Source organism: Podarcis liolepis, assembly GCF_965112155.1.
Source record: "Podarcis liolepis genome assembly, chromosome: 1".
NCBI lineage: Eukaryota > Metazoa > Chordata > Lepidosauria > Squamata > Lacertidae > Podarcis > Podarcis liolepis.
The window spans coordinates 113,839,011-113,865,476 of record NC_139554.1 but is presented as its reverse complement, the minus strand read 5'-3'; the positions used below and the strand labels follow the sequence as shown (position 1 = coordinate 113,865,476).

The following is a 26,466-nucleotide window of genomic DNA, read 5'->3' as shown; positions in this document are numbered from 1 at the left end:
TTCTGAGAAAATCCCCACCGCACCCTCCCACTATATATTAGGGTCTGGTGACTTCTGTTTCAGTGTATCTCAAGAAGTGTGCATGCACAAGAAAGCTTATACCCAGAACAAACTTAGTTGGTCTCTAAGGTGCTACTGGACAATGTTTTAATTTTTTAATTTATTTTGACTGCGTCAGACCAACACAGCTACCTACCTGAATCTAGAATCCTTTTTTAACTCAGCCAAGCTTACCTCTGTGTGCACAATGCATAGGTTTGCACTTAGTTAACTTTTCAGATAATTTACATTCCTCTATGTAACATGCCATAGAGAATCATAAATTACTTCTTGACAAGTTTCTCTTAATGGTTTTTCTGACCAGGAAAAAGAACTTTTCATTCATGCCCTTAAAACAGCATGTCTGATATATCCCTGTAGGTCTGCTGTCACGTTGTGGGATATCTCGTTCATATACAATTGGATATGGATTGAATCATGCTTAGAGTAGACTCTCTGAAATCAGTGGGACTTGTTAGTCATGATTAAGCACAACCTAAACCATAATGTTTGATTTTCTAAAACTCATGGCTGTTGTCCTCAGCATTAGAGAGTGGATCAAATTGTGGTTTCAGACTTTAATTAATACAACATTCTGTTAGCCCCTAGTGCTGAAAAGGCTGAAAAAGGCTGCATAACATCTACTACATGTTTACCAGACTGAAGTTTGAGTGTCATGATCAGGTATAGTCCGATAGACTTCAAGAGGCATGTTTAGTCAGAAATAAGTCCTGCTAAGTCCAGTGGAACATGACTGCTATTAAGAGTGTTTAGGGTTGCAGCCTGAGTTATATTTGTGGTTCAGATCCTGCCTCACCTTCAGATTAAAACTTAGAGCAATTATGGTACTTACTTCTTTAGTTTTGCTCTAAGATCACCTTCTATCACTTCTTGTTTCTTCTCCTCAACCTGTAGGTTGACGTTGCTGTCAATTTCACCGTGTTGATTGAAAGCCACACATCTGTAATGCCCAGAATCAGTTTTTGTTGTATCCTTTATTTCCAGCTTGGCTTCATCTCCTCTTTGCTGGATGCTGATGCGACCTCCTTGGTTGAGTTGCCTCCATTTTCCCTTCATCCATTTAACATTGGGGATGGGATCGCCACCTACTTTGGCAATAAATGTTGCAATGCTCTCTGATGAAGAAGAAAAGAAATGAAATGTGGTAAAGAAAATATCTGTCCCTGGCCAGGGGGAAACAGCAGTCAACATATGCCAAATTCAAGTATTATGAAAGATGGCTATTTTTTTTAAAGCTTGGCTTACTTTCGATGACAGTGATGCTTTGAGGCTCCGAGACGAAGTAAAGCTTGCCATCAGTTGGTGCTTTCTTAGCTGCTGCTGGTGCAGCTGCTGCTTTTTCTGAAAAAAGAATATTGAGGGAATTAAGTGGTGGAGCAGAAAGGGACTACACTAAAACCGAACAACAACAACAACAACAACCCATGCCATAGATGAGACCATTGACTAAATGCACAAAATACTACCCAGCTTATGTATTGGGGTCCTTTTGTTTGATTTAATTTTATACCCCTGCACAAGTCATGTATAAAATACAGGATACCAAGGAACAACTAGCTCAGGGTATTGAAGCAAATGCATTTTGGATGGCAATACTATGAAATAATGCATGTGAATATGCAAGTCGTAGTGTGATATGCAGTCACCTGCCCGGGAAAAATAAGCAGTTTTGACCTGCTAATTTATAGGTGAAGCTGCTCTTATTTACTGTAACAGGGAGATACTGAATAGACTGATACCGGAATTTTGAGTTACTGTTTCATCACCAAAGCATTCAGTTTCACTGTACCTTTAATTGTCACTTTTGACTTGCAAGAGTCAGTTCCAGCTGCATTCGAAGCTTTGCATATATACTCGCCAGAATCAGTCTTAGTAACTGCCTGGACTTCCAAAACAGCGGATCCATTAGCAAAGCTCAAGCTGCATTTATCAGATGATCTTAGCTCTTTCCCAGCTTTTAGCCACTGGATTCTGATGGGCTGCGATCCCTTGACATGGCAACTGAGCTGCAAGATTTTACCTTCTTCTATTGTTGCCGGTTTAAGAGGTTGATCAAATACTGGTGGTTTTTTGGGCTCTGTAATGCCATTCGAAGGGACAAAATAATGAAGCAAGGGAAGAAAAGATGTTAAGTAATAATTTCTCTTCCATAACAAGATACAGATCTGGGTTTGAATAAGATTATGCAGCGGATGCTGATGAATCCATTCCATTTTCCCAGTACAGTATTTATATGGTAGAAGTAGTACAAAAAGAATGGAGGTGTGAAGTATGCATACGTTAAGGTAGCACATAAAGCTGTTATTTTGCAAAGAGAAAGGAATATGAAAGCATTGAATTAGCTGCAAAATATGCATTATCACCTTTTATGTTAACAGCCCAAAATTTGATGATTTCACACCAAGCTACCAAAGATGTACAAGCCAGAAAGGTTGGAACAATATATTACACAATTGGTTGCAATCCTTCACCTTTGATACCTTTAATGTGATATTGTTAAGGGGAAAAAACATTTCAAAGAGTCTTTACATGGATAGCAGTTCCATGTAAGAAAAAGCAGGCACTCAATATATTGCTTATCTGATCAGACTCTCACAAATGCAGCTATATCTTCAAGTGTTGGGAAGCATTAAACACTTTCTAACTTTTGAAGCAGTCCTTAATGGATTTATTTCCAAAACATTTTTTTAATGGATGAAATTTTTATGCACTGTTAACAGTAAGTATGAGAACTAATTATTTATATTAAAAAGTGATGAAAAGATAAGATAACTTTTTCAGAAGGCTTAGCATTTACAGAAAAACATCTGGAAGATGTCTTTTTCAAACTATTTTTGCCTCTTCAAGCATGCATAAAGTGGCATTATTAAAGAGTTTAGTAAACAGCAGAACATTTTTAATAAGAGAAATGTCAAGTAATGAACAGCTTCAGAAGAATTGCCTACTATTTTCCTAATCTTACACTTTAACTCCTGCAAGGCCTATGAATAAATAAGGTGGGACTGGATTTTATCACCCAATGTAGAAAATTAATTGCAATTAATGAGTATTATAGCGCAATTAGACAATCAGAAAACACCAAAAGCTTATGAGCGTAAGAAGAAAAATAAATACCATAGAGGCTGTCAACTGACCTTTAATAACCACAGAAGAAGTACAGAGTGCACTCCCAGCCTCATTGGACACTTTGCAGGTATATAAACCTGCATCAGCTTGTCCTGAATTCTTAATTTCAAGGAGAAGAGTGTTGTTCTTGAATGATATTTCGCAATTAGGGCTTTCATAAATCTCCTGGTTATTCTTGTACCAGGCAACAGTCAAAGGCTGGGAGCCAGAAACACGGCCCTCAAGTTTAAATGTGTTCCCTTCTGTCTCTTCTACAGTTTCTGACAGCTTTTTGGTGAAGGAAGGTGGATTCTGTCGTTCTGTCAGAAAGGAAGAAAAATCTTTGTCACCCTCCGAACAACTGTCTTCTATTCTCCTGGATTTCCCCATTTACTGTCAGTGGCTCACATCCAGCAGAACAAACTTGCACTTGCATGATGAGACTTCCCATTCTTCTCGGTTTCCCCCGAAGACCAAGTGCTCCCACAAATCTGCTCCAGAGGATTCAGTGCCCCCCAAGAACATATTTGTGGGAGTTCATGGGACTGCATGGGGAAGGAGAGGAAGGGGAAGTCCCAATGGACAAATGGAAATCTGCTCACATGCCATGGACTACCACCCAAACACTCATCAATGCATATTTTCAGTTTCCTCCAGTATGTCTTGTCAAAATACAGATGCTGTGATGTTTTCCAAAGCATCACTTTGTCATTGTAGCTTGAACTCTGAGACCTCCTAGGTGAGTGGAAGGCACTCATACGAGGGGTCTCCAGAGTCTGTTGATTCCAATGCCAGGTACAGCTACCTCCTGCACTGCATAACACACTATTACAGGTCATCCTCTGAAATTCAAATGTGACTTTTTGGAAGATGCGGGGAGAAGTAAACAAAAACAAAACCCTTCCCACATGTGAAAATCTGCTCACTGTTCTTTAGAGAGAAGCCAATATGATATCATGGAAGCTGGTACAGATTAAGCACCCAGTACCTTTAATATTAAGTTGAGCTGTGCAAGAGTCCTTTCCAACTTCGTTGCTAGCATGACACGTATATTTTCCAGAATCCCCTTTGCCAACTTTCAGAATTGTCAAATGGGCTATATTTTCCACATAGCTGATCTGGTAGTTCCCTCCAGTTCGCAGTTCTCGGTTATCCTTTGACCAAGTAACCTTTATTGGGCGTGTTCCAGAAATGTGGCATTCAAAGTCAGCACCATCACCAGCAACGGCGTCAACAGGTGCAATTGGGATGTCAAAGAACGGAGGAGTCTTCCCTTCTAAAGGTTGGAAGAAGTAAAAATAAGGTGTAACTTTGCACATGTTAATCCAGATGAGTTACGTTGTTAAGAAAGAAACACATGGTAATTGCAGGAAGAGGCCCAAGTCACAGCATATTCATCATTTAGGATAGGCCCGTAAGTGGAGAAACATCCCATTGATGACATCAAAGAAAAGTACATTTGACACTTGACAAACCTGTAAGGATGAGTTTGGCACTAGAAGAAGCAGTTCCAATAGCATTGGAAGCTGTGCAAGTATATTGTCCGGCAAGACTCATGTCAGTTTGTGAGATCTGCAGAGTTGCAACGTTGTTTAAGTATGACGTTTGCACATTATAGCCATCTCTTATTTGTGCGCCATCTTTATACCAGGTTACTTCAATGGGTTCGGAACCAGTAATGCCACAATCAAATGTAATTGGTAATCCAACAGTTTCATGAATATCTCTTAATTTCCGGGAAAATGAAGGAGGAAGTTTAAGCTCTGCAAGGGAACAAATATTATACATTGGAGTGTTGTTGACTGAATGTTTCAGTTGTTGTACTATATTTCCACTGCTTAAGATTTTTTCATAGACATAAATAGTATGCACATTTGTAGCAACATATGTCCCCAATCTAGCTAAAGGCAGTGATGACTAAATCCCATTGAAATCAGTGAGAATTAGCTTAATTGGCTGCTAAAGTTGAATGGGAGTCATTGTCTGTTTTTCAAACATTACTGATAAATACTGAATGGCATAGAAGATGGAATTCATTTTTAAAGATTAGCCGATGTTTGATTATTCACTATTAGCAAGAACAGAAAGATTGAATCCTGTGGGCAGGAACGAAGTTACGTCATAGAGAAGTTCTAGTCAGGTCCATGACACAGATGGTTCTATAGTGAAGCATCATAACTTGTTTATATTAAATCTATGGAAATTTGCTGTTAAGGAATAAAGAACAGGTAGAAACATGGGGATGTTTTGCAGATATATTCTGCACCATGCCATTGAGGCAATAATAGTGTAATAGTGATGGATTTAAACTGTCCACGCATTATTCCATATTATTACCTGCCATGCCATGCTTCTCCAGTGTGTTACCCCCTCATTGATAACCCGGAGAGACACTCTTGCACCACAGCACTGCAAAAGTGGGACAAAACCCCCTACGCTACATGAAACGTGTGGCATGAAAAGTTACAGGATTTTGGCAGGACCCATGGGATGTGCATGGATTGGAAAGAAGCAGCATGTCCACTGTCAAAACTTTGTGGGCACAAGCAGTTTTGAAAGCCAGATCACTGCTGCAACACCACCATGAAGGCACAAGAATAAGGAAGTCCGGGGTCACGGCATAGAATACATTTCCTGTTCTGACGCACGGGCACATTTTAAAAGAGCAATAAATCATTGTCTCCGGGGCTTTCAAAAGCATATTGCCATATTCACCTTGAACAGTCAGTAGTGCTGAACAGGAAGCTTCTCCAATACTATTTTCTGCTTTGCAAATATACTCTCCACCATCGTTGCTACCCAGCTGAGTGAACACCAGCGTGGCAACTTGGTTCTTAAAGTGCATTTTAGAGGTAGCGGTTGCTCTCAGTTTGGTGTCTCCTTTGTACCACGACACAGTGATTTCTGGTGTGCCCACAATTTGGCACTGCAATGATGCAGAATCCCCTACTGTCACCTGAGTAGGTTCCAGGCTTCTGACAAAATAAGGTGGTTCTAGAGAATAAGCACACAGACTCAGTTACAAAACCAGCCAGACCCTTCCACGTGTCACAACAACCATAAAGTTAATGAAAAAGGGCAGTCACTTTCAAAACAATCTACAAACCTAGTATTGAGACTGTAGCCTGTGAATTATCTTGTCCCGAGTCATTTTCTATATGGCAAGAATACAGCCCAGCATCGTCCAGTTTGCTACTAGAGATCTCAAGTATGGCAGATGTTTCAGTAGTGGTGATGCTGTATTTTTCTGACTGTGATATGTTTATAGCATTTTTCCTCCAGGACACTGCAATAGGAGGTGTCCCAGTGTATGTACATTCCAGGATTAACTGCTTTCCCTTCTCAACATTGAAGTCATTCAGTTTCTTCACAAATTTCGCTGGTTCTATCAGAAATAATATGAGAGCAAAAGTTTAAGATAATTGCCTGAGATTTGGGATTTTGTTCCAGTGTAAACAAAGGAAGCCAAAACAAAGAACAAACCTTTTACAAAGAGTTGGGTTGTGCAAGAGATTTTGCCGGCTTCGTTACTAACAATGCAAGTATAGTCTCCACTTTGGGCTGGGAGTACATCAAAAAGCTCCAGTTCAGCCACTGATTCTTCCAGAGAGATGTTACATCTATGTCCTGGGGATAGTTCAACGCTACCCCTAAACCATTTCACATCAAGGGGAAGGCTTCCTTTAATGATACTTGTGAAAGTTATATTTGCCCCAGATAAAACTTGCAGAGGTTCTGGTTTCTTCACAAAAGATGGAGGTTCTAGATATATGTAACAAGAGGTTAATGAAACATAGTTATGGTTGGAAGGCAAGCAGCTGCATTTACAAAAGATATAAAGAATATAAGGAACATGTGTGTGTTTTTTTTTAAAAAACCAACCCCTGATATCCTGTTCTTATTATCTACCTAAGTTTCAGTATTTACCTCTGACAATGAAATATGCATCACATTCATCAGATCCAGCTACATTAGTTGCCGTGCAAATGTAATTTCCAGCATCTGACTCTTGAACAGCATTCACTCTTAAAGAGCAAGTGTTATCTGTAAGAGTTGCTTGATACTTTTCTCCACTAGTGATCTCTTCTCCGTCATGGAACCAAAAAACAGAAATGGGAGGTGACCCAATTACTTTGCACTCAAGTACAGCAGATGAACCCAAGAGCCCATGTGTTTCCTTCAGCTTCTTTGTGAATGAAGGTGGTATAATGCGATCTGTGGAGCACAAAGCAAAGATAGAAACATTATGGCATGTTAAGTTTAGTTTTAAAAAGCAATAGATTCCCAAGGACTTAACAATAATTAAACTATTTATTGGCATAAGAAGTTTGAGATGGATCTTGAAAGCAGGCATATGCACTCTCTTCATTTTAGAGGCATGTCCATGGCTTCTCCTTGTGTCTCCACATCCAGTATTGTGGGTCCAATTATGTGGAACTCTCTCGTAGCCAACATTAGAGCAGCCCGCTCTCTGTTCAACATCAGGTGCTTTTTGAAGACCTTCTTGTTTCAGTAGGCATTTTAAGGAAGCTTTCCATCTTTAATCATTCACTTAAATTTATTTTATCCGCTGTCTAGTTTGATCGTACAGCACTTGGAAATTTCAGTGGTTAAGCAGTATAGGAAATCACTGAATTAGATAAGTCCATATATCAAGATGCAGATGGGATATTCCCAAGTCATTCAACTAACCTGAAACTTGGACTGATGCTTTGCAACTGCTTTGGCCTACATTGTTTTTCACCTCAAACGTATATTCTCCACTGTCCTCTACTCCTGTATTCAGAATCTTAAGCCCAGCTACTTTGTTGAAGAAAGTGATTTTGTATTTGTGGTCGGAAGAGAGCTCGTGTCCGTTCTTGAACCACCGAGCAGTCAGCTCTGGTGTCCCAGCTACCGTACACTCCAATGTACAAGAATCTCCAGTTGTGACTTTCATTGGTCCTGGTTTCTCCACTATAGATGCTGGCTCTGGAATAAGATGCAAAACGAGTCACATTTGTAAATAAGATGTTAATACGTTAAAATATTTATTCTTCAGTATGCTTTTGTGTTGTTGTTGTTGTTTTTACTCTATACCAACCTAGAACTGATAAAGTAGCAAAACACTCCTGACTTCCGGCATCGTTTTTAATTTGGCAGGTATATTTCCCAGTGTTGCTTGGTTCTGCATTTACAACCTGAAGGATGGCAACTTTATCGGAATATGACATCCAGACATTTTCACTTTCTCTGATGATTTCACCTTTGTCTTTCATCCAAACAACAGAAATCGGCTCAGAACCTTCTACCGTAGCTTGCAGTTCTGCTGGATCCCCAACAACAGCGGTGGTATCATTAAGTTTCTTCACAAACCTTGGGGGTCCTGATCAAGAGGTGGAAAATATGTAAGTAATGGAAAAGAGAGTAAGATTTTAAAAACCTGGAGTGGCCGGGGAAAACATGGCAATGGAAAGTCTTTTACCAACCTTTCAGCATCACAGAGCAGATGCAAGTGTCACTTCCCACATCATTGACAGCTTTACAGTGATATTCACCAATGTCTGCCGCATCAACGTTGAGAATGTGAATGCTAGCAAGGTAATTCTCAGACAAGATCTTGTACTTTTTGCTGCTTCTTATTTCTCTTTTATCTTTGTACCATGAAACATGGAAGGGAGGAGTGCCCTGAAGCTCACATTCAAGGTGAACATCGAAACCTTTCAGAGTCTCTACTGGCCGCGGTTTCTTGCGGAAAACAGGAGGAGCTACAAAAGAGGAGGTTTGGATTTCTGTTAAATGCAAAGGAGCTACGTTTGAAAGAACAGAGAGCACACCATGAAGAATGAAGGATTGCAATGAAATGGGAGAGAAGAGACGTGCAAAGGAAATTTCCCATTCCAAATAAAGGGGCCTACTAGTGGCATTTAATGGAAACTGATATCGGCTTGCTTAGTAGGAGACGGCAAGCCCTTGCAACCTTCTACAACAGGAAGGGTAGAGAAAGCAAAGGAAGAGCAGGTTCTGACCTTTCACTTTCAGTGAAGTACTGCTGTTCGCACTACCCGCTGCGTTTTGGGCTTCGCAAGTGTAGTCTCCACTGTCTTCAACACTCAGTCCGTGCATTTCAATGACTGCCACAGAATCGATGAATGACATGCTGAATTTGTCACTGGGATGAATTTGAGTTTCACCCTTGTACCACACAATGTTAATTTCTGGAGAGCCACCTATTCTGCATTCAAATCTAGTCGAATCGTGCTCTTTCACAACCCTGGAGGAGTCTAACTTCTTAATAAACCTCGGTGGCTCTATTAAAAAACAACAACAAGGAAAGAAAATGAATACATAAAATTGCTTGTGTTAATTTTGCAAGATCTCAGGAATGTGTGTCATCTATATTAGCTATCAAAGTGTACTGGCAAAGAGTTTTCGGTCAATCTACAGCAGCAAACTGATCCCTTACAAGTCAAGCCATAGAGCACTCAAGAACAGTTCAAACCACAACTGCCTCAGAAGTATATTTCATGGTGGTGGTATGAAAAAAAAGACTGGAGAAGCACACATGGAAGCACAGGGGATTCTATCAGCCCCTCCTTGTAAAATTTAAATTATCTCCATTATATGCAACACTACACTAAGACAAAAAAGGAGAAATACAACTGATAAATATAACCACAGAGGATTAGGCCCTCAATGGATGGAAGTCATGATGGCTGTAGGCTACCTCCAGCAAGCCTCCAAATAGAAATGGCTGGAGGGAAACAGTGGGAGGGAGCTATTGCCCTCATCTCCTGTTTATGGAATTCCCAGAGACATCTGATTGGCCACTGTGGGAAAGACGATGCTGGACTAGAGAACCTTTTGATCTGATCCAGCGGAACTCTTGTGCACATACCGTTGCAAATACTTTATCCAGAGTTAGTAACCCACACTGTGATCTATTTGCTTGAGCCTCCCTTCCAACTTTAAGAAGGAGGCTGTCAATATTGCTCACTACCCCAGCAACATTTTGCTCCTCTTCCATCCTTGCGTTCCTCCTAGAATGCATGGAGACAGCCAGGAATTGACATCTACCATCACTACTGCACTGTACCAGGCTAGGGAAATGCAGTGGACCTGGCTGAACGTGCCTTCCAAATGCATTCTCTGTGGAATGGGGCTTGGCTTGCTTCTGAATCTAGCCTAGTATTCTGATATTAGGCAGGGGAGCAGTGATTTTGTGCCTTTGACAACTGTGCATTAGAAGGATATTCAGCAGGTAAAGCTTCCCCTATTGTTGCATTATCATGCTGGGGAAAGCTCCATGTATTGAATCTCTGCTATTCATACAATGCCAAGGGCCTTGATAGAAACAACTCAGCAGGCCTGTTTACATCAATAGCCACTCAGATTCCTTCTAAACGTGCAATATCTGAAGGCTGATTTCTCTATGTAATAAGATTTCAGATCTGGCCTGAAGTTTTCCCTAAAGCTTGTCTATGTCCAGTTAAAGTTATGGAAGCTCATAACACTCTTGCCCATTTAAATAATGGCTGCATGCGTTGCAGTCCAGTGGTGTCCCTCCACTGGACTGATTGAGTGGAAGATTCCATTGGAAGAATGAGAAGGAAATGTTTGCAATTTCCCCTCCCATCAGCAGCCCCAGGCACCCATCAAAAGTGTTCCAGAGGGTTGGGGGATCCTTTGAAACATAGTGAAAGGTGGTATGAGAGGTTGTGGACTGCGGGGAGGGAGAATTGCTTGACGTCACCTCCCTCCCTGTTCCACTGATGGAAGCCTCCAGTGGACCCAAGAGCCTTCTATCAATGGAGAGAGAAGACTGGATACAACACTGTATTTTCTTATTGCACAAATAAACACCAAGTCTTTTTTCTTATTCTGGACCACAGATTTCCCAACTTAATCGCACTTCAGTGGAAAACATGATACCACAACTCAAGTGTCACATATTAAAAGGAGAGTCTATGTTCAGCCTGTTAACGGCCTAATAAATTTCCACAGGCTGCTAATTTTAAACAGGCTTGTAAGCAATAAACGAAAACCCCGGTGTGGTATTAATATGCTCAAGAAAATAACTTCAAGAAGATTTTTATCAGCTGCTACTCTAGATACAGAATGCCACCCACTTGTGCCCATTTTAGCTGGAAGATTCAAACATGTCTTTATTTTTACAAAATGGGGGGGGGGGGAGAAGAAGAAGAAGAAGAAGAAGAAGAAGAAGAAGAAGAAGAAGAAGAAATGACAGCACTTTCCATCAAATTACCTTTGAAACTCAGCTGAGCGCCACAAGAATCCTTCCCAGCACTGTTGCTTGCATAACAAGTATACAGTCCACCATCACCTTTGCCTACTTTAAGAATGGTCAGTGTGGCAGTGTTTTCTACCAGTGTAATCTTGTAATTGCCACCAGGGCGGATCTCACGGTTATCTTTTGCCCAGCTGACTTTCATTGGCACTGAACCTGTGACATGACACTTGAAAGAACCGCTTTCCCCAAGAGCAACGTCAAGGGGCAAAGGCTTCACATCAAAGAATGGTGGTTTCAGGTGTTCTAAGGAAAAGAAAGAAAATCAAAAAGTGAAAAGGCATGGCAGGACGTATTGTCTTCCCTTCAAACAGCAAACTCTTAGTCTGTTGTTACGGCCCTGTGACTTGTTCACGTTCTTTAAAACTGAACCAGCATGCAACAACTTCAGACTTAGTTGTTCACAAACCTGTGAGTAGGAGCTTGGCACTGGAAGAAGCAGTCCCAAGAGCATTGTGAGCTGTGCAAGTGTACTGGCCAGCGTGAGCCATGGAGGTTTGCAAGATCTGAAGCGTCGCTATATTGCTTAAGAAGGTGGTTTGAATGTTGTCGTCATCTCTCAGCTGCACCCCATCCTTCGACCAAGACACTTCAAGCGGCTCAGAGCCAACAATGCGGCAGTCAAAGGCTATGGGAGAACCAAGAGTCTCCTGCACGTCTTTCAGTTTTCTCGTGAATGAAGGAGGAAGTTTAACATCTGCAAAAAAAATTAATTGCAGGGTATGATAACTGGCCATGCAAGAAGACTAAAAAGAATACCTGGGCCAGTATGCCCTGCACATGTGGAGAATTCCAATAAAAATAAACAGAGCCATGTTCTCTGTTCCTAACCCCTCATGCCCCCCACACCTATATGGGCACACACAGGGAGTAGGAGGTCTGTGTGTGCCTCCCATACCCTTATCCAGTCATCCCTTTCAAACTCATGCAAGTTCAGTAATTTGCAGGGTTTGGGGAAAGGAAGGAAGGCTGCACGGAGACACAGGAAGAACTCAGAGCTATCTCAGTCTCCTTACAGCTCAGCCAAGCAGCTTGTAGACATGCTGAGAGCCCCGTCCCCATGCCTGTGATTCAAGTGGGTCACACACTTCAGCATATTACACACAAACACTGTGTGTAATATGACAAGGGTCAATTATTTTAAAAAGAGCCATCACCTTTGATGGTGATTGTTGTCATTGAAGTAGCAAACCCAGCGCTGTTTTCTGCTTTGCAGGTGTATTCGCCAATGTCAGCATTCTCTACCCGGCTGAAAGCGAGTGAAGCCACATTGTTCTTGAAGTGCATTTTATAAGCCTGTGTAGATCTTAGTTTGGTATCTCCTTTGTACCATGACACTTTAATTTCCGGTGTTCCAGCCACTTGGCACTGTAAAGTTGCAGGCTCTCCGATGGTCACCTCCAAGTGATCCAAGTGCTTAACAAAATGAGGTGGTTCTGCAGCAGAAATAATCATAGTCAATACCCACAGTCAATCTAAGCACATCAGAAGATGGCAATTAGTACAAGAATGGTTAACTAACTATTAAGACAGCAACACACCTATGATTGATACCAGGGCATGACATACATCCTCCCCAGCGTCATTTGCAACTTCACAGATATATTCTCCTTCATCTTCTGTAGAACTATTAAGAATTTCCAGAATGCCTGATTTTTCCGTGGTGGTTATATTGCATTTTGGAGACTGTGTGATGTTTAAGCCGTTCTTCTTCCACGTTACTGCGAGTGGAGGAGTTCCGCTGAACGTGCTTTCTAGAATTATGGATTTCCCATGTTCTACGCTGAAATCGCTCAGCTTCTTCACAAACACAGCAGGCTCTAAGATAAAGTCATATGAAAGAAGTGGTTAAACCAAGAACTGCAATATGGGTGTCTCTCTACGTGTGTGTGTGTGTGTGTATCACACAGACATGCACACACACTTAACAGGTGTACATGCCATAATAATAGCTTTTGGACAAACCTTTTACAAAAAGATGTGTGGTGCAAGAAGCACTGCCAGCATCGTTCGTGGCAAGGCAGGTGTAATCTCCAGTCTGGAGTGGTCCCACTTCGAACAATTCCAGCTCCGCAGATGAATCTGCCAAGGTGATGTTGCACGTTTTCCCTGGCACCAGTTCTCTACTCCCCTTAAACCAGTTCACTTTGAATGGAGGAGTTCCCCTAATCAGACTCCTGAACGTTACACTCATTCCAGGTAAAACCTCCAGCGGGTCTGGCGTCTTTGCAAAAGTGGGTGGTTCTAGAATTACACACAACATTTAAAAAGTTAACGCAAATGTGCCAGGTAGCTAACATCTGTATAAAACAGGTTGTCAAGAAAGCAAGATAAACGCGCACAGGAAAGATTTGCAACAGATGCCTTGTCTATCCTTTACTGACCTTGCACTGTCAAAAAGGCACTGCATTCGTCAGAACCAGCTACATTATGGGCAGCACAGGTGTAGGGACCTGTATCAGACGAGTCCAGAGCATTCACCTTCAAAGCACAGACATTATCTGAAAAGCCGGTTTCGTATTTGTCCCCTGGGAAAATTTCATTTCCTCCATAAAACCAAGTGACTGAAATAGGAAGGGAGCCGGCAACTTTGCACTCCAAAACAACCGAGGAGCCCTGCACGCCAAAGGTTTCTTTCAATCTTCTTATAAAAGAAGGAGGGACGACGTGGTCTGGGTAGGAAAAGGCAACAAAGAGCCAACTTTTAAGAGGAGAAACGACAGAAGAGAAGAGAAGGGCAAATGAGAAACAAAAAAGATCCCAAGCTAACCTGAAATGTCGACGGAGGAAGAGCAGCTGCTTTTCCCCACTTCGTTGTGCACTTCAAAAGTGTACAATCCCCTGTCGTTCATGTCTGCAGAGAGAACTTTAAGTGTTGCCACCTTGTTGGAAAAGCTGATTTGGTGCTTGCGGCTGTTGGTGAGCTCTCTTCCATCCTTAAACCACTTGGCAATTAGCTCTGGAGTGCCACCCACCGTGCACTCCAGAGTAAAAGCATTGCCAGAGGTCACCGTCATGGGCTCGGGCTTCTCTAAAATCACAGCCGGCTCTGGAATGAGGGAGACAATCCAGAAAACTTGAGTTTCGAGAAAACCAAGACTTAAGAAGCAAATTAGCTGCAATGGCCAAGGCAGCCAAGATTCAATTCTTTAGAAGGGGGTGGGTGCCTGTACCAACCTAGAACTTGTAAATGCCCTGCGCATTCTCTCATTCCAGCATCATTTTTAATCTGGCAGATGTACTTCCCGCTGTTGGTGGCTTCAGCACTTGCAATCTGAAGAGTTGCGATGTTATCCGAAAAGGAAATCTTGAGGTTTTCGCTTTCCCGTATTATTTCGCCTTTGTCCTTAAGCCAAACAACGGAAATGGGTTGGGAGCCTTCTACTACGGCCCGCAGTGCTGTGGGTTCCCCGGCATAGGTGGAGGTTTCGCTCAGCTTCTTAACAAACCGAGGAGGCTCTGGCAGGGAAGAGAATTCCTTACGGTAAGAGGAAGGTGGCAAGGAAGCCGCAAAAGAAAGGCAAAGGAAAGCGTGCCCGCAGACTTTGCACCGCAGTCGCACTCATTACTAACCTTTGAACTTCACAGCACAAGAGCAAGTGTCGCTTCCGACCTCATTTGTGGCTTTGCACTGATATTCCCCAAGGTCTGCCGCTTCGAGGTTGAGAATGTGGACGCTGGCACTGAAGTTCTTGGTTGTCACTTTGAACTTCTTGCTGCTCCTGACTTGCTTTCTGTCCTTGAACCAGACGACTTCGAATGGCGGTGTGCCTGCTATTTCACACTGAAGGGTGACATCGGAGCCCTTGAGTGTGTCTATGGGGCTGGGTTTCTTGCTAAAAACGGGAGGTTCTATAAAAGAAAGGAGACGAGGACATGTAACGGGACTCCTGGGAGGGGTTTCTTGCTAACAGGGGCAAGACATCCAGAAACAGAAGGCAGAAGGTATGCTTGTAAATCCCCATTTAGGTGCCTAAGAAGATTCTTTCTCTAGTTCTCCCAAGTGCATAGCAGGTCAATTTTAGGTCATTTCTATTTCTAAAGCTGCAAAGTCTTGCTTGGCAACTTTGTCATCCCCCCCCCCCCACAAATTCCTGTTGCATGTGGCACTGAGTTTTCCAAATAAATGCAGTTAATAAGCATGGGTGTGTACCTCCTCATAACGTTTTCCACTCCCACATCTGCTATTCTCAAACTGACACCCTCAAACACATGCTCTAAACCTTCCATGGCCAAAGGTTTATTTTCTTACAGTCCTCCTCCTTATCCCTATAAGTACTGTATTTTATTTTATTTTTAAATAGAAGAAATCCTCTAACTCTTTCCCCAATGTCGCCTGCAACTGCAATTCACATCTTATGTCTTATCTAACTATAGAGTGTTGCTAGGAAGTAACAGACGATCACCTGGCAGATTGTGTAGCTGGCACACACAAGAGAAAACTGGTCCTACTACTCCTGTAACCTTATATCTTGCATTATCACCCACTTCTTTGATCCGTTCACCTGTTGTCTCTTCTTGTCCACTTCCTAGCTATTAATCAGATGCTCAAGGAGTATATCCTAACTGAGGCATAGGTTATCTTTAAACCTTTCACTGCCTGTAAGCTGAATTTTCAGGGAATAGAGGGCCTTCTCGGTGGCTGCTCCCAGACTTTTTTTGGAACTCCCTCCCTAGAGAAGCTAGGCTGGCTTCCTGCTTCTTGTCTTTCAGCCAGCAGGTGAAGACTTTCTTGTTCCAACAGGATTTTGGGAACTGACTGCTTTTAGTGAAAGGGCTGGTGCTGTGTTGTTTTTATGGAAATTATTGGTATGGGTTTAACAGATGTTTAGATATGTATATAGCTTTAATTCTGTCAATGTTTAATTGTTTTTTAATGATTGTTTTTCTGTGTTGGTAGTGGTTCTTATTTTTATCTGTAAGCCACCTTAAGTCCAGTCAAGGAAACAGGCAGGGAATATTGATAATAACAAGTGCCTTTTTTCCTAAAAAAAAGCTCTCATTTTCCTACTCATATTGAAATACTGCCCCTCAATGAGGCCAAACTTAGATTTACAAAATGTTTAGGGGTATGTGTACCCCTGCATCCCCCCAGAAAAAAAGCACTGATGATGATGATGATGATGATGATAATAATAATAATAATAATAATAATAATAATAGCTTTTACTTTTTCTGTCCTGTGCTACTTCACAGTTCTGTAATTTCTGACACAGGCCAGTGATAGGTAAAGGCTAGAGGGGCCACTGATCCTCTAAGACTGCTTCTCCCGCTCTTAAAATTTTCAAGACTGCTTTACTATATCTATTTGCATAGTGTGCCTGACCTCCTCATCAGCCCTGCCACCATTTTCACTACAGTCGAGGAGTCTTTGGATTTCAGACATCTCAGTCCTTTGTCAGTACTTTTGACTATGCGTCCCCAGCATTATAGCATTATCATCCAACCATTTAAGGGTAAAGTAGGGGAATGCCTGCAGCTCACTGGTAGAGCATCTGCTCTGAATGAAGAGGACCTCAGGTTCAACTCCCCAGCATCTGCAGGTAGGGCTGGGAGAGAGTCCTGACCGAAATCCTGGAGAGCCACTGTCAGTCAGTGAAGATAACACTGAGGTAGATGGGCCAATGGTCTGACTCCGTATGGGGGAAAAACAAAACACCTTCCAGTGCTCCTAAGGGTTGGGTAGAGTGGAGGAAGTCAGAGTAGACATTGGCTTCTAACCTTTCACTGTGACCGTTGCACTGCAGCTTGCGGTGCCAGCAGAATTAAGAGCTTCACAAATGTAATCTCCACTGTCCTCATGGGTAGCATCAACAATGATCAGCACTGCTGTGCCATCACTGAATGCCATACGGTGCTTGTCGCTAGCATGGATTTCATGGTCATTCTTGTACCACACAACTCTGATTTCTGGGGAACCACTGATCTTGCATTCAAGTTGACATGAATCGCCCTGTTTCAGCATTCTTGATGGTTCCAGTTTCTTCACAAATTTAGGAGGTTCTGAGAAGCCGGAAGGAAAGTAGCATTCAGTATGGAGAGGAATAAGAACAATTAAGAACACGCCAAAAAAATTTTGCAGTGGAAATCATAATATGGTATTATCAAGGAGGATACCAACAAAAATTAGTAATTGTATGAGAAACCTCCATAAAAAATAAACAACAACTGCAAAAATTCTGACATTTCTGCTGAAATAAGCCATGGCACTGATTCACTGAACAGCAAACACAGCAAAATACAGCCTTTGTTTCCTCATGCCTCCCTTAATGCCAGTCCACTACAAAGAAGGGAGATTGGCGGGAAATTAGCACCCAGACTCAACATAGGAGAACTCTTCTCCTGCACCTGTGCTCCCCAAAACAGATGGATATTTTGAGAAGCAATACTTATGAGATAAGCCTCTCCCAGGTACAATAATCTGGAGGAGGGGAGGAAGGAGCCTATCTGTGCCCAAGCGTTCCATCTGCTTCCATCTCATCTGTTTGTTGACTGGCACTCAAAGCCCTCTCAAAATTTCAGCCTGGGGGTGGGATGCTAAGATGACATCCCTGACAGGTGCACGAGTGCAGAGGCCAATTGCTATTTCCCCACTCCCCTTTCAACTTGTCAACATCTACTGGAGAGGTGTGCAAAACTCTTGGTAAATCCCTGCTAATGGATCAAGCTATCTATGTATATATTCCCACGCAACTATTTTTTAGAATGTACATTATACATAAACTGTAAATGAATCAAATCCACCTCGACTTTTACAACAGCAAAAATCAAAGAATGCTATAAAAGCTACATTTAACGTGGGCATCTGTAAATCCCAACCGGCGCGTGTAATTTGTCATAAGAATCCATCACATTTCTATGAGCACAAAACATTATTCTTTTGCTCTACTGGGGTTTCAAGACACAGTAAGGAGAAGAAAATAGTTCAGAACTTAAATACTCACAGATAGCTTCCTATGAATTTTTGTTAATTTGAAAGAGGTCTGCCTTTTTCTTTTTAACTTCTAACAGTTAGAAACAAAGAATTCTGTGGAAAAGAAATCCCAAGAAAATCCCTTTTCTGCATAAAAGATCAGCCAACTTAAATTCAAATACCTTTCACATTAAGCTGAGCCGAGCAAAAGTCTTTCCCAACATCATTGCTAGCTTGGCAAGTATACTGTCCACTGTCTCCTTTGCCTACTCTCAGAATTCTCAAATGGGCTGTATTTGCTACAAAGGTAATGGCATAGTTTCCTCCTGTACGGATCTCGCGGCCATCTTTAGCCCACGTTACATGTATAGGTTGGGCTCCAGTAACATGACACTCAAAGTCAGCACTTTCTCCAACGGGAAGATCTTTGGACTCGGGTGTGATATCAAAGGAGGGAGCTTGTTTGCGTTCTGGGGAAGAAAATGAAGAGGAACGATTGGATTTCTTTTGGACGCAGCAAAGCTAAATACTGTAAAATCTTTTTAGAGGTTAGGAAGAGTGGTTGAACGTAACAGATGAAAACAAGAGAGTCGGTATGAAACTAACCTGAGACTGTGAGCCTAGCACTAGATGTAGCAGTTCCTACAGGATTGGTCGCTGTGCAAGAATATTGCCCAGTGTGACTCATCTCAGTTTGCAACAGCTGAAGAGTTGCCACGTTATCTATGTAAGAGGCCTGTACATTAAAGTCATCTCTTAAAGGCACACCATCCTTATACCATGTAACACTAATAGGCTCTGACCCATTTAGACGGCAAACTAATTTGATGGGGAAGCCAACGGTTTGCTCTGTATCCTTTAATTTCCTTGCAAAAGAAGGTGGGCGTTTTCGCTCTGCAAGAAAAGAAGCATGCAATAAACATACGGCTTACGCAGGCATCTGGACAGGTGAAAACGTTTTTTAAAGAGTGAAAGATCTGCCAGTATGAGTTTTTAACCAATCCCAGATAAAATAATCACCTTGAACTGCTAAGACAGCCTTTGAAGAGGCTGTTCCGACACTGTTTTCTGCTTTGCAAATATATTCCCCACTGTCACTGGCATCCACTTTGTTAAAAATAAGTGTAGCAACATTATCTTTGAAGTACATCTTATACTCAGGAGTAGATCTTAATTTTGTATCTCCTTTGAACCAAGATATTGTAATTTCTGGGGTCCCAGTAACTTGGCATTGCAAAGTGGTATAGTCTCCAACTGACACCTCAAGAGGTCCCAAGTGAGTGACGAAAGAAGGAGGTTCTGAGGACACAAAGAGTCAGCATTAGGATAATGACACCTGAACGCTACAATGAAGAAACAATGAGGTTTTTAAATAAAAAAATATTATTAAGAAGGCGCTAAAGACAGACCTAAAGTGGATACCAGTGCTTCACAGATATCTTCTCCAGCCTCATTCTCAACCATACATGTGTATTCTCCTTGATCATCCTTTGTACTGTTAAGAATTTCCAGAATGCATGACTTCTCTGTGGTGGTGATGCTGCACTTTTCGGACTGGCCTAAAGTTACGCCGTTCTTCTTCCATGTCACTGAAATCGGAAGGCTACCAGTGTACCTGCTCTCTAGAATTATGGATTTGCCTGGCTCCACACAATGGTCGCTGAGCTTCTTCACAAAAACGGCCGGTTCTAGTGAGCAATAAGAAGTCAAGTATTGGCATCAACGCTGCACAAACACCTAAACATTCCAAAGCAAAAAAGTGCAACCTGTACCAACCTTTTACAGAAAGATGTGCCGTACAAGACACTTTGCCAGCCTCATTAGTCACAACACAAGTATACTCTCCACTCTGTTGTGGCTCTACATCAAACAGCTCCAGGTCTGTGACTGAATCTTCCAAGTAGATGTTACATTTATCACTTGGTACGAGTTCATTGACGCCTCTAAACCACCTCACCTTAAATGGTGGTGTTCCTCTAATAACAGCAGAAAATGTAACACTTTTGCCTGGTAAAATATCCACAGATTCAGGTACCTTCTCAAAAGAGGGTGGTTCTAAAGAAGCATCGAAAGTAACAACAGATCAGTCGATAATGAAGGAATCATAAAGTGAAAATAAAAATTTCCTCAAATCACAGCACCAAGAGAATGCAATTTTGCAAGAATAAAGATTATGGAAGATTTCTGCAAAGTGTTAGCCACTTATTGAATACTGACCTTGTACAATCAAAGCAGCCTTGGTTTCATCAGAGCCTGCCACATTAGCAGCTTTACATGCATAAGTTCCTGTATCAGATGAGTTCAGTGAACCAATCTGCAAACTGCAAACATTGTCTGAAAATGAGATTTGATGTTTTTCCCCACTAGTGATTTTATGTCCATTATGGAACCAAGCAACTGTAATGGGAAGGGATCCAGCCACTTTGCACTCAAGAATCACTGAAGAAGCCAGTACACCATGAGTTTCTTTAAGTTTTCTTGTGAAAGAAGGTGGAATAATCCGATCTGTGTAAGAGGAGGTAAACAAAAGAAAATGAGGACCTCACAAAGGAGAACCATTTCCTGGTGGGAATACAATGAAGAGAAGCAACAGAACTGACCCAGAACATCAACGGAAGCTGTGCAGCTGCTTTTGCCAACATTGTTCTGCACCTCAAAAGTGTATAAGCCACTGTCTTCCATTTCTGAATCAATAATTTTAAGTGTGGACACTTTGTTGTAGAAGGTAATTTTGTATTTGTTGCTAGTTGTTAATTCTTTTCCATCCTTAAACCAGCCTATTGAAAGTTCTGGTGTTCCACCCACTTTGCACTCTAGGGTACAAATGTCTCCGACGGTGACTTTCATTGGTTCTGCCTTCTCAGTGATGACAGCTGGCTCTGGAAAAAGATTCAAGCAATATCTGCCTGTGAATATCATTGTCTCCTTAGCCACATGGCTTAATACTGCAATTACAGAAATCACTTCTCTAAAGCCACAGTTTTCTGCTTTGGAAAGGAGCCACTACAAAGCTATTAATGGCTCTTCTTTTCTAGAATTGAGAAACACAGTAAACACCACCGTGCCACTTATCTGTCTCCCAGAGAAGAGGAGCTGACTGCCCAACCAATAGGAGCAGACCAGTATGAAACCCCCAACTAGTTTCCTGAACTATTTGCTTCAGAACCCGTTCTCCAATACTCTGTAATGCACCATGTACACTGATGGCATGCCCCGCCCTCTCTCATCCTCAAGGCTCTGAATGTTATTTAGCCTTCCCAACTTTTAAAAGTAACTCTCTCTTTTTAAAAGAAAATAAAAAGCCAAGTTTGTGTCATTACCAACCTAGAACGGTTAAAGTAGCTATGCACTCTCGGGTTCCAGCATCATTACTGATTTGACAGATATACTTCCCAGCGCTTGCTGGTTCTGCTTTGGCAAGCTGCAAAGTGGCAACATTTTCCACGTATGTTATTGTCCTGTTAGCACTTTCTCTGATGACCTCTTCTTTGTCCTTGAGCCACGTCACCGAAATCGGCTGAGAGCCTTCCAAGGTGGCCTGCAACTCTACTGGTTCACCCACCACAACAGTGAGGTTGTTAATTTTGGTCACGAATTTTGGTGGTTCTGAAGAGGAAAGAGCCAATGGGCATCAAGAATTCCAACAAGAATTGTGCATTTCTATAAAGAAAACGATGATTGCACACCGTATTTCCTCAAATAATACCTACCTTTAAGTTTTACCATACAAACGCAAGTGTCGCTTCCGACATCGTTCTGAGCTTTGCACTGGTATTCACCAATGTCAGATACTTCGATATTCAGAATGTGAACACTTGCATGGTAGTTTTTGGATGCGACTTTGTACTTTTTACTGCTACGGATTTGCCTCTTATCCTTATACCACGTAATATCAAAAGGTGGCGTCCCAGAAATCTCACATTCAAGGCTAACCTCAGTACCCTTGAGTGTATCTACTGGAGACGGCTTCCTGCTAAAGATGGGTGGTTCTAGGATGAAAGAAAGAATCAGGCATCATTTAAAGAAAGTTACCTCAATATATATGTTGCTAGTTTAATATGAATATAATGTGAGAATTGCCATATATGTATCTGTTCCAGTGCCAAGGCATGCATGCAGCAGAAGAAGCACCCTTTTCTTTTCACAGCTGGTTTTTAAGGGTAGCCAACTGACTGGAATGGAAGCATGCATGTCCCAGTCCTCCAGCAAAGCTCCACCCACTAAGATGCCCATGATCGGGCAGTTTAGTGTATTTGGCGGGCAATCCCACCCTGCAATGCAGTGGGCTGGATGATCTTCAATGTGCACGCGAGTCCCAGCACTTGGGAATGGCTGGCAGCCAGCCCGCAAGAGGCCACAACTGTTGCCCACCCAGAATAGGGTAATTGGCCATTTCAGTAATAAAAGCAATGACCATCCTAGAATGCTGAGCCAAAAGGGTGAGTGCAGGAATGCATTTAACACCCATTTTCTCCTCCTTTCACATGGAATGTAGTCCTACTGACTAATTACTTATCCTTTCTGTAACAGGCAGAGAGGTGTGATGGTCACTGCCGCCTCTTGCAGATTCAGTGGACGCCAACCCTGACATCTACTCAAGCATTTGATTAGTTGACTGGAGGGGATGTTTTGTCACCCTCTCAGTGTTGTGGTGCAAATTTGAATGACTTATGGTTGCAGCCTTGATTTAAGTACCCCACTCATTGATGTTAATGAAGAGTGGGTTATAATTGCCACCAAGTTTATGCAGGTAATTAAGAAAACATCTTTCTGTAATAGCTAATTGATGATCTCTGGGTTGTTGTTGTTGTTTTTTTTAAAAAATGTAGTTTTTACTATGTGGTTGTTGTAGACCACTTTGGTTTTTTGGTTTAATAGTGGCATACAAATATTGCAATAATTAAATAACCTAAATAAATAATAGTAAATACACCACATCCCTTTGAACATTCTTGAGGGAAAGAGTGAAAGCCACAGGTTAGAGAATACTTGTTTAAAATTAGGTAAAGGTATCCCTGCCCGTGCGGGCCAGTTTTGCCAGACTCTAGGGTTGTGCGCTCATCTCACTCTAGAGGCCAGGGGCCAGCGCTGTCCGCAGACACTTCCGGGTCACGTGGCCAGCGTGACAAGCTGCATCTGGCGAGCCAGAGCCGCACACGGAAACGCCATTTACCTTCCCGCTAGTAAGCGGTCCCTATTTATCTACTTGCACCCGGGGGTGCTTTCGAACTGCTAGGTTGGCAGGTGCTGGGACCGAGCAGTGGGAGTGCACCCCGCTGCGGGGATTCGAACCACCGCCCATGTGATCGGCAAGTCCTAGGCTCTGTGGTTTTACCCACAGCGCCACCCTCGTCCCTTGTTTAAAATTAACCTGGAGGTTAATTAGATGAGAAATAGGACCCTGTCCAAAATGGGCAGCTATAGCAATCTAACAGTTAGCTTAGCCATACAAGAATCAGAATGAGCTAATCTCAATCTTTTTAGGGATAGTTAGTCAAAGAGAAGGAAGTCCGCCAAGGCATGTTTGCTAACCTTTGACTAGGAGTTTAGTACTGCAGCTTGCCCTGCCAGCAGGGTTCTGTGCTTCACATATGTAATCTCCACTATCGTCTGCACCAAGATGCCTCATTTCAATGACTGCCACAGAATCTGTGAATGACATCTGGAATTTTTCGCTGGCATGGACTTCAGTGTCATTTCTGTACCATACCACTTTGATTTCCGGAGAGCCACTGATTTTACATTCAAGTCGTGTGGAGTCGCCCTGTTTAATCACTTTAGACGGGTCTAGCTTCTTAATGAACTTTGGAGGTTCTGGGAAACGGAAGAAAAATGAAAGCAAGGTAAATCGGAAGAAAAGAGGGACTGTGTTGAAAGGTATATAGAATAAGAGGGGAGAGAAATCTAAAAGGGCGCTTAACTTCTAGTTTTAGCAATGCAGGAAGAAAAGTAGCCCAGAAACATTTACACAAAAGACTGCAGAAGACAATTAAGAAAAGAGCAACACAGAACACATTAGCACACCTGTTATGCTCAGTGTGGTTGTACAAGAATCGCTGCCAACATCGTTGGAAACTTGGCAAGTATAGTTTCCACTTTTTGATACATCCACAGAATAAAGATTTAAGAAACCAGTTGACCCTTCAATCCCAAATAAACAGTTAGGTCCAGACACAAGTTCTAAATCTTCTTTAAACCACTTTATTTTAAAAGGCGGTGTTCCCTTTAAAGATGCCTTAAATTCCACTGTTGAATCAGGTATAGCTGATTGACTTTCTGGTTTTACCAAGAAGCTTGGTGGCTCTAAAGGTTTTAAGAAACAAAAGAAAACTAATTAGGTTCCGGCGCAAGAAATATGGCCTGGCAAGCCACAGCAAACCAATAAAGAGAAATAAAACATGTGTCAAAGTTAATAAGAAAAGAAAGGTTCTATATAGATAACGTTAAATGAGATCTACATTCAAAGATATTAATGATGTGAAGTTGAAAAAGATTTATATTTTAATACAGTGTATAGAAAGAAGATAGAAATTCAAACCTTTCACAGTTAAGACGGCGCTACATGAGTCACTTCCTGCAACATTTGTTACGCTGCAAGTATAATTTCCAGAATCTGTCAACTCTAGGTAATTAACCTCGAGCGATACAGTGTTCTCATGGCACAGATGCCTGTATTTTGCACTCTCGGGTATCTCTTTTCCATCTTTAAACCATTTTGCAGTAATTGGGAGTGAGCCAGAGACTTTGCACTCCATATGAATAGATGATCCCAGAATTTTATCCATTTTGGGCAATTTTTTGGTAAACGAAGGAGGGATTGCTTGATCTGCCCAGAAAGGAGGGAAGAAGGTAAGTAGCATCAGATTCCTTGCTTTAGTCATTCTTCTTCATGAAAAATACACAGGCAATTAAAATGTTGATTGAAAAAGAACATGCTCCATTTTGACCAACCAAAATACAAACCTAGTACAGACAAAGTAGCCTCACAGGTGCTGCTTCCAAACTCATTTTCAACCTTAAAGGTGTATGTGCCGCTGTCCTCCTTCATAATGGACTCAATCCTGAACCTAGCCACATTATTGTCAAAGCTCATGGTGTAATATCTACTGGGCATGAGTTGTTTGCCATCTTTGGACCATTTTACTTGAAGTTCTGGTGTTCCAGCCACAGTGCATTCTAGAGTGACTGGGTCTTTCTCCGTAACTTTAATTGATTTAGCTTTTTCTATGATCTGAGCAGGTTCTGGAGTAAGAATAAAAACACAAATATATTGAAGTCTTCCAATGAGTAACCGGCAGAAGACTGGTGCTTACTGAGGAATCAAAATAGGAATCAAAACTCACAAACCTTGCACTAAAAGTAAAGCAAAACACTTCTCAACTCCTGACTCATTCTGTGCCTGACAGGTGTATCTCCCACTGTGACCGAGGTCAACATGCCTGATCTTCAGTCTCGCCACATTGTTTTCAAATGTAATGTGGAAGTTGTCATCGTTTTCAATTATTCTTTCGTCTTTTATCCAAGACACTGTTAAAGGCTGAGAACCAGCCACAGTGCATTGAAATACAGCAGAGCTCTTCAAAACAGCGTGGACGTTTTCTAACTTCTTGATGAAGGATGGGGGTTCTGTGTTTATTAAAAATATAAAAAAGCCGGAATGAAACCTGGGTAAGGTTTAAAATTTACTAAAGGAGGTGAGAGAACAAATGGAATGTTTCTTAGGCTTTTTCCCTACTATGATTACTGAACTGACCTTTCAGACTGACTTTTGTGCTACAGGAACAGCTGCCCCCTTCATTTGAAATAATGCACTGGTATTCGCCAGCATCCTGAACATCACAGTTCATGATATGAAGGGCAAAAACAGATTGCTGATCAGTCATGGTGTATTTCTTGCTACTTCGGATCTCGTTGTTGTTCTTCAGCCAGGTCACTTCAAACGGAGGAGTCCCTGTGACTTCACATTCTAACACAGCATCGTAGGTTCTTACTACTTCCACAGGTTTTAGCTCCCTCACAAATGTGGGAGGTTCTAAAGTAGTAGAAGAAAACAAAGCAACCTCAGAAATAAGGGGAGGAACCCAACTGCATGGCTGAAGGA

The 26,466-nt window shown here is 41.9% G+C and overlaps 1 protein-coding gene across 1 annotated transcript in view; it reads right to left on the bottom strand.

Moving 5' to 3' along the window:
• The window catches only part of LOC310691422 (titin-like), a 284,446-nt gene that overhangs the window by 171,478 nt on the left and 86,502 nt on the right, over positions 1-26,466 (bottom strand). The window contains exons 57-95 of the mRNA XM_083471213.1: positions 26,119-26,397; positions 25,713-25,991; positions 25,329-25,607; positions 24,904-25,191; positions 24,390-24,668; positions 23,898-24,179; positions 22,076-22,354; positions 21,690-21,971; positions 20,966-21,244; positions 20,583-20,870; positions 20,142-20,420; positions 19,775-20,053; positions 19,386-19,664; positions 18,972-19,259; positions 18,548-18,835; positions 17,174-17,455; positions 15,026-15,304; positions 14,630-14,911; positions 14,223-14,501; positions 13,837-14,124; positions 13,418-13,696; positions 12,994-13,272; positions 12,610-12,888; positions 11,862-12,149; positions 11,411-11,698; positions 9,174-9,455; positions 8,634-8,912; positions 8,249-8,530; positions 7,858-8,136; positions 7,093-7,380; positions 6,649-6,927; positions 6,272-6,550; positions 5,881-6,159; positions 4,641-4,928; positions 4,154-4,441; positions 3,195-3,485; positions 1,850-2,137; positions 1,306-1,401; positions 893-1,175 (exon numbers count right to left, since the gene is read on the bottom strand). Coding sequence (XP_083327339.1) covers positions 893-1,175; positions 1,306-1,401; positions 1,850-2,137; positions 3,195-3,485; positions 4,154-4,441; positions 4,641-4,928; positions 5,881-6,159; positions 6,272-6,550; positions 6,649-6,927; positions 7,093-7,380; positions 7,858-8,136; positions 8,249-8,530; positions 8,634-8,912; positions 9,174-9,455; positions 11,411-11,698; positions 11,862-12,149; positions 12,610-12,888; positions 12,994-13,272; positions 13,418-13,696; positions 13,837-14,124; positions 14,223-14,501; positions 14,630-14,911; positions 15,026-15,304; positions 17,174-17,455; positions 18,548-18,835; positions 18,972-19,259; positions 19,386-19,664; positions 19,775-20,053; positions 20,142-20,420; positions 20,583-20,870; positions 20,966-21,244; positions 21,690-21,971; positions 22,076-22,354; positions 23,898-24,179; positions 24,390-24,668; positions 24,904-25,191; positions 25,329-25,607; positions 25,713-25,991; positions 26,119-26,397 — 10,831 coding nt within the window. The remainder of the gene's footprint in view (positions 1-892; positions 1,176-1,305; positions 1,402-1,849; positions 2,138-3,194; positions 3,486-4,153; positions 4,442-4,640; positions 4,929-5,880; positions 6,160-6,271; positions 6,551-6,648; positions 6,928-7,092; positions 7,381-7,857; positions 8,137-8,248; positions 8,531-8,633; positions 8,913-9,173; positions 9,456-11,410; positions 11,699-11,861; positions 12,150-12,609; positions 12,889-12,993; positions 13,273-13,417; positions 13,697-13,836; positions 14,125-14,222; positions 14,502-14,629; positions 14,912-15,025; positions 15,305-17,173; positions 17,456-18,547; positions 18,836-18,971; positions 19,260-19,385; positions 19,665-19,774; positions 20,054-20,141; positions 20,421-20,582; positions 20,871-20,965; positions 21,245-21,689; positions 21,972-22,075; positions 22,355-23,897; positions 24,180-24,389; positions 24,669-24,903; positions 25,192-25,328; positions 25,608-25,712; positions 25,992-26,118; positions 26,398-26,466) is intronic.